This window comes from Mesoplodon densirostris, chromosome 11 (assembly GCF_025265405.1).
Source record: "Mesoplodon densirostris isolate mMesDen1 chromosome 11, mMesDen1 primary haplotype, whole genome shotgun sequence".
Taxonomy (NCBI): domain Eukaryota; kingdom Metazoa; phylum Chordata; class Mammalia; order Artiodactyla; family Ziphiidae; genus Mesoplodon; species Mesoplodon densirostris.
The window spans coordinates 67,449,414-67,456,828 of record NC_082671.1 but is presented as its reverse complement, the minus strand read 5'-3'; the positions used below and the strand labels follow the sequence as shown (position 1 = coordinate 67,456,828).

At 46.7% G+C, this 7,415-nt stretch overlaps 1 protein-coding gene across 1 annotated transcript in view; it reads left to right on the top strand.

The window, feature by feature from the left end:
- The first annotated feature begins 531 nt into the window (after positions 1-531).
- The window catches only part of MEI1 (meiotic double-stranded break formation protein 1), a 68,311-nt gene continuing 61,427 nt past the window's right edge, over positions 532-7,415 (top strand). Inside the window, exons 1-4 of the mRNA XM_060112425.1 lie at positions 532-702; positions 3,818-3,941; positions 4,997-5,047; positions 7,313-7,386. Of these exons, the coding sequence (XP_059968408.1) occupies positions 532-702; positions 3,818-3,941; positions 4,997-5,047; positions 7,313-7,386 (420 nt within the window). The remainder of the gene's footprint in view (positions 703-3,817; positions 3,942-4,996; positions 5,048-7,312; positions 7,387-7,415) is intronic.

Below are 7,415 nucleotides of genomic sequence, written 5' to 3'. Positions count from 1 at the left end.
AAACTATTTTTTCTTCAGTATACCTTCTGCGCTCACAAAATCGCAAGTACTGTGCAGCCCTCTGTGAGACGATATTTTAAGGGGACCATCTTAGAATCTCTGAAAGAAAGGTGTCACCTTCGATTGTTTGAAAGGTGCCACGTAAATTTAAAATAATAGTGCTGATAGTTTTTCGATAAGAATCCCTGAGATCGTTTACTTTTTAAATACCACAAATAGATTGTTTCCTTTTCTTACTTTTTCCAGGCTAATAACAGAGTCTTTATAAATGCTTTTCAACCTTCCGCGTGGTAAAGACGAATTCCTGCAGGCTCCAAGAGCAAACAGCTTGGGGCTTAGAGGTACGCTCTTCCGACTCCTGCGGCGCGTCACCCACCCACAGGGGCCTCTGCTCTCCTGAGACTGACTGGCATTCGGTTCGCGCAGGCGCATTACCCTTCTCCCCACGCGCCCGCGTCGAGCTCTGTCAAGTGCGCTTGCGCGTGAACTACGCGGGAAAAGGTGCTGCCGTGGTAGAACGCGAGCGGAGAGATGGCTGTGAGGGAGCCAGCGGCAGGCCTTCCCGGGCCCGGGAGGGACGAAGAGGCGGCACTGCTCTTCGAGAGGGCCCATTACCGGCACGACCCGCGCTGGCTGCTGCCCGTGCCCCCACGCCTCTGCCTGGCCTGTGCGCTGGAGCTGCTGCCGGAGCCTAGCGTATCGGTGCGAACTGGCATTTACCTCACCAGCCGGGCGGGAGCAACTCCCTTCAACCCGACGCACCTTCCCCGAAACTAAGCCGGGCCCACCCGCCTCGTTAAATCTAGCCCCTAAACAGGCCCACCCCCTTACCGGCCACGGCGGCCTACCCCGCAGACCGCTCTGCATCCCCTTTCCAAAGGAGGCCCAGACCCTGGCTCTGCGCCTCGAGTGGGCCTACCCTGTCCGCACTAAACCCGGGGCTCCCAGGGCCCCCAGCCTAGACTCACTGGCACGCGTTCCCACCTTCCCTTAAGCCCTTCTCTCAGCTGCCATGCCCTGCCCTTTGCTGACCCTCTCTCCACTTCTCCAGGGTTTAACCTTCGCTCAGGCTCCCTCCCATTTGAGTCCCCGCTCAGCCTGAGGGCAAGGCGCGCGCACCCTGGGGGCTTATTCCTTCCCTTTCTGACTGTTCGAATGGGAGGAGGGGGGTCCTTGGGCTCCGTGGCGGCAGGACGAGTGGAAGTTACGGCAGAGCAGGAGTGGTGGGCTGAGGGGAAGAGCTTTCTGAGAGGCAGAGCTGGCTGAAGCGTGGGCTGCCTGTTCCTTCAATGCCTACCCACCTTCGCAGTGAGTTTTTTGTCCGTGGAGACCTCCAAGAAGAGTTTGGGAGATGACTGTTCTCTCAGAGTCACAGGGCTGGAATTGTTGCCGTGGGTGGGTGGGGGATGAGCTAGATCAGCGGTTCTCAAATTTTTGCTCTAGGGATGGCTTTACACTTTAAAAAAATTTTTTTAATTTATTTATTTTTGGCTGTGTTGGGTCTTCGTTGCTACCGGGCTTTCTCTAGTTGCGGCCAGCGGGGGCTACTCTTCGTCACAGTGCGCGGGCTTCTCATTGCGGTGGCTTCTCTTGTTGAGAGCACGGGCTCTAGGCACATGGGCTCAGTAGTTGTGGCATGTGGGCTTGGTAGTTGTGGCTCACGGCCTCTAGAGGACAGGCTCAGTCGTTGTGGCACACGGGCTTAGTTGCTCCGCGGCATGTGGGATCTTCCCCGACCAGGGATCGAACCTGTGTCCCCTGCATTGGCAGGCAGATTCTCAACCATTGTGCCATCAGGGAAGTCTGGCTTTACACTTTTTAGAAGTGTTGAGGACCCCCAAAGAGCTTTTGTTTATTTACTGTATTAAAAATAACAAAAGTTTAAAATATTCATTTAAAAATAATAGTAGGGCTTCCCTGGTGGTGCAGTGGTTGAAAATCCACCTGCCAATGCAGGGAGCACGGGTCCGATCCCTGGTCCCGGAAGATCCCACATGCTGTGAAGTAGCTAAGCCTGTGCGCCTCAACTAGTGAGCCTGTGTGTCACAACTACTGAAGCCCACATGCCTAGACCCTGTGCTCCACAACAAGAGAAGCCACCGCAATGAGAAGCCCGTGCACCGCAACAAAGACCCAACACAGACAAAAATAAATAAATAAATTTATAAAAATAATAGTCTATTACATATTAATATAATTCTTTTTATTTTGGCAAAATATAGGTATTGATTACATACAAATTGCTATTTTAGTGTACAGTTCTGTGGCATAAATAATTTAAAAAATAAAAATAACTATTTTCAAAACAAAAAAGAGTGCAAGGAATGTCTTTGTTTTACATTTTTGCAAATCTTTTTAATGTCTGGCTTAATAGAGGACAGCTGGGTTCTCATATATTTCTGCATTTTATCTGTTGTGACATGCCCCCTTTGAAAAATACTGTACACTTGTAAGAGAATAAGTGGAAAAGGCAAATAGCATCTTAGTATTATACAGAAATAATTTTGATCTTGTGGATCCCCTGAAAGTGTTTTGGGCACCCTCAGGGATCCAAAGACAATACTCTGAGAACCGCTGGGCTAGCTGGTAACATCTGCAGTATCACTGAGGCTAGAGTTCTGAGGCTGCCATTGTTGGACAGTGAGAGATAGAGATGAATAAGACAATGAGGTAGGGAAGAAAATAAGAGAACGCATTCCTGGGAATTTAGAAGGTGGACATATTTGTGGTCATGTGCTGTGTGGGTTAAGGAGTGAAATTAGGAAAGGTTCTTTAGAGGAGGAAGCATTTGAATTACGCTTGAGAAGATGGGTGAGATTTGGGCTAGAGGAACTGGCGGAGCTTTTTCCAGGAGGCAAGGATTAGCAAGGATGAGTTTGAGGAGGTAATCAGAATGTGTTTGAAGGGCAGTTGAGGGAGGTGAGATTGGAGAGCCAGGGTTGAGATCAGTTCCTTTAAGAGTTTGAATCCAAGCTAAGGAGCTTGGATTTAATCTGTCAGGTGAAGGAACGTCATGGAAATTTTTTGAGTAACTCATTTAGATCACTAGCTTAATGCATTATGTGGGAGGAATTGGTGAAGGAGAACAGGAGACTTACACAGTTTAGAGGCAATAAGAGATGCAACTTCTCCACCTTTTATTGAACACACTTTTCTTAGCTTCAGTTTTCACCAGTTGAAGGGGTGATGTAGTCAGTTGTACCCATGTTCCAGTTCTATCCTCGGTGCACACCCCTTTTTTGACCTAAGTTTTGCTATTGTCTTGAGTACTTTGCACAGCTGCTACCCAGTTCCCTGTATAGGGAGGTGAATTGAGTGTGAAGATTTATATCTACATTGAATGGAAGAATGAATTTTTCTCTACCTACCTCAGTGAGGCTCATGAATGGTCCCCAGTATCACTCTCGCAGACTGTGGAAAGAGCACTGACCTTGGACAACACCTGGTTGGATACTTAGATTTGAGTCCTTGGGAAGGTGTCTGAGCCTCAGTTTTCTCACCTCCAAAATGGCAATAATAATATCTGCTTTTGCTTGCTTTACCAACTCATTAGGCTTAAATGAGCTAGTCGACAAAAGAGTGATTTGTGAACAGTAAAGTGCTATGTAAATATACTTTATTAGGAACCTCCACTCTTGTATAATCCTTTGTATGAACACATGGATTCCTGTGTGTAAATGATGCCCTTTTTCATACTCCATAGTTCAGATGATTCTACCAGTATTATCTTGTAATTATATTTGGAAATTACACTTGTTTGGGTTCAGAATGGCTGAGACTTGGTTGCTATTGAATATTTTTCTTCATCTGCTCCAAGTTGGTGCGCAAGAAGCACGTGCTGTCCGGCTTCCGAGATGCTCTCATGAGGCATGCCTCGCTGGTCATGCAGCTGGTGGCTCAGGATCAGAGAGTCGGTATCCATTTCATAAACATGCTTTTCGGTGAGACTGAAAGGAAAACTTGGCATGAATTTTGCATGTATACCTTGTACATTTGCTTTTGGGGTCTTGGAGAAATGGTCTTGGAACCATAGTTTAAACTTTTTGCGATGTAACTGTTTAACTTACTAGTAAGTTGTTTTATCATAATAATGAAGAAATTGTCCCCTTTCTAAGATACACGATGGATTGTAAGTTAACTGGCTTTACCACAGCTCAGAGGTTAGTAAAAGTGTGAAGATGAATGTAAGAAATGTGTGATCTTTCAAAAAGTCCAGTCTCTGTGGTCTTTGAACAGGATTAGAAGTCAGATCTGGAGTCTGCTGATCTGAGTGTGACCCTGATTGAGTTACTTCTTCTCTTCTGTACCTTAGTTTCTTCATGTGTAAAATGAGATGGATTAAAAGGTCCCTTTTTTTTTTTTTTTTTTTTTTGCGGTACGAGGGCCTCTCACTGCTGTGGCCTCTCCCGCTGCGGAGCACAGGCTCCGGACGCGCAGGCTCAGCGGCCATGGCTCACGGGCCCAGCCACTCCGCGGCATGTGGGATCTTCCCGGACCGGGGCACTAACCCGCGTCCCCTGCATTGGCAGGCGGACTCTCAACCGCTGCGCCACCAGGGAAGCCCAAAAGGTCCCTTCTTTTAATACAATTATAATGTCCTATGGAATGAGCCCTTTTAGGGAGGAAGGGAGCTAACTTGAATTGGGTGCTTTTCTCTGCTGGAGGCTTTTCAGGCTTTTAACTGCCAGGACAGTCTTTTAAGGGAGAGAGGATGATCTCCAAGGCTCAGGAGGTCTTAGCTAACAGCTGGCAGAACTGGAATTTTACCCCAGGTCTGTTAGAGACTCCAGAACACACAGTTTTTGTGCTGTGCCATACTATTTTTATCCTTTTAAAGCCAGAGTGGGTTACTGAAAATCTGGGGTTTGGTGCTGAGGATAGAATTTAGCTGAGACATTGCTTAAAGCTGCTGTTAATCTTAGAATTCACAGTGTGCCTTTCTGGATGTGTTTCTCTTTTATCTGTTAACCATCCCCCTCTTACCTCCTGCTCCAAGGACTGTTATGCAGTGTGGAGGATGGGAGTATAACAGACCTCTGTATTGAAGGTAAGATTAAACTGTGTGTACCTAGCATTTGAAGCCAGGGATATTAGCCTGAATTGCAGCTTTGATTATTTGAGACCTTTATGAAATGTTCCATTTTAGAGACAGATAAAGAAAATTCAATTGTCAATCATTAATTCTGCATTTCTTTCTTGGGCACCTACTCTGTACCACGTACTGTATCAGACACTAGGGTTGTATCTGACATGGTCCCTATCCTCTAAGAGTTTACAATCTGGAAGAGAGATTGTCTGGTAAATAACAAGGGCTGATGAGTGCTGTTACAGAGACATGTACAAAACTGTTTTTATTACATTCATATTGGTTGGTTGGAAGTTGTCTGCACATAGGTGGTAGTTAAAGCTGTGGAAGTGCCTGGGTTTACCTATAAAGGACTCAAGAAGAAGGAAGACAAGAGCATTGGGATGAGAGGATTCTTTTCTTTTTTTTCCTTTTTATAATAAACTTATCCATTTCATTTTATGTTATTTTTGGCTGCGTTGGGTCTTCGCCACTGCGTGCAGCCTTCTCATTGTGGTGACCTCTCCCTTGCAGAGCATGGGCTCCAGGCACATGGGCCTCAGCAATTGAGGCACGCGGGATCAGCAGTTGTGGCACGCGGGCTCTAGAGCGCAGGCTCAGTAGCCGTGGCTTACGGGCTTAGTTGCTCCACAGCATGCAGGATCTTCCTGGACCAGGGTTCAAACCCATGTCCCCTGCATTGGCAGGCGGACTCCCATCCACTGCGTCACTAAGGAAGTCCCTGGGATGAGAGGATTCTTGCCGAAAGAGCAAGAGCTGTATCAGTTAGGATATAGTCATGAAACATAAACCACAGAAGTTATTTGAACAGAAAAAAAAAAACTTTAAAGAATTATTGACTAGGTAACTGAAGGCAAAAGTGAACCAAGTTTCACCGAGGTAGCAATTTTTTTTTTTTTTTTTTTTTGCTGTACGCGGGCCTCTCACTGCTGTGGCCTCTCCCGTTGCGGAGCACAGGCTCCGGACACACAGGCTCCGCGGCCATGGCTCGCGGGCCCAGCCGCTCCGCGGCATGTGGGATCTTCCGGGATCGGGGCACGAACCCGTGTCCCCTGCATCGGCAGGCGGACTCTCAACCACTGCGCCACCAGGGAAGCCCTGAGGTAGCAATTTTTGAAAACAGCTTCCACCCCTAGGGATAGGGAAAAAAAGGGAGAGGTTGGAATTATTAAGACTTACAAGTTTGGAGGAAGGACCCCATAAATGAAACACAGACCTCTGAGGAGAGGATGCTGCTTGGCTGCTGCTGGGTCCATGACTATCCAGACACGCAGTTAGCAACTGTAACTGCTAGCAGCTGTGACAGATAAGTCAATATGATCTGTATGTACTTTTGCCCATCTCTCAGTCTAGAGAATGTGGACAAACAGATGTACCCCTCGAAGGTCCGACGACTGGCAGGGGTGGGGAGATTTCCCTTCACCATTTTCCTCAAGGCCACTCTTGAGTGGGGCTATAATCCTAAAGCCATCTGCTCCTGGTTGGTACCAGCATAGCTTGCAGAACCCTCCTCAGATCCCAGGAACTTCACTGAGGTGGTGGATACTAGATGGAGATTGCAAAGCTAGAGGGAGAAGGACTTGCTCCTTCCTCACTGTTTCCTGTTTGCTTCCTGCCTTCCTGTTTCTGTGAGTGTTGTCCTCGAATGCTTCTTTACCCTGGAGGTGGCAGAGCCTTCCCTCAGCAGCAGCCAAATCTAGTCTGCAGCTTTCCCCAGACTTGTAGAGCCAGCCTCTTCTTTACTCCTCCTCAGAGACACCAGCAGAAGCATCACAAACAATTGTATAGAAGGGCGGGTTTGGGGTTGAGGGATAATATTATCGCCAATTATTGGCACAGGAACTAACTCCTAATTCTGTTTTCTTCATATATGAAGTAGCAAATTCTGAGGAAGGAAAAAGGTAGAAATAACCTTGGCTTCACAATAGACTTACCTGGGAAACTAAAAAAGTATCCAGATGCTTAGACTTTATCTAGAGATTCTGATTTAATTGGTCTGGGGTGGGACTTGGGTGTTAGTTTTTGTTTCTTTTTTTAAGCTTCCTAGGTGATTCTAATGTATAGCCTAGTTGTCTACCATTGATAAAAAAATAGTGAAGAATGGGGGAGATAGAAAAGACTAATGCCGATTAACACAAGCAAATGACTTTGATTAGAAGGACTATGAAAAGTGAACTCTGGGCCATGGGTTGTCTTCTGATTAGTAATGTTATTGTGTCTTCTCAGTCCTTATCCAGCTTACAACTCAGCTGAAGTTAGAGCAGACCATTCATTGCCTGCTGTATGAGTGTCACAAAGAGGTCAGTAAAGTAGCTGTTGGTTCTTGAGT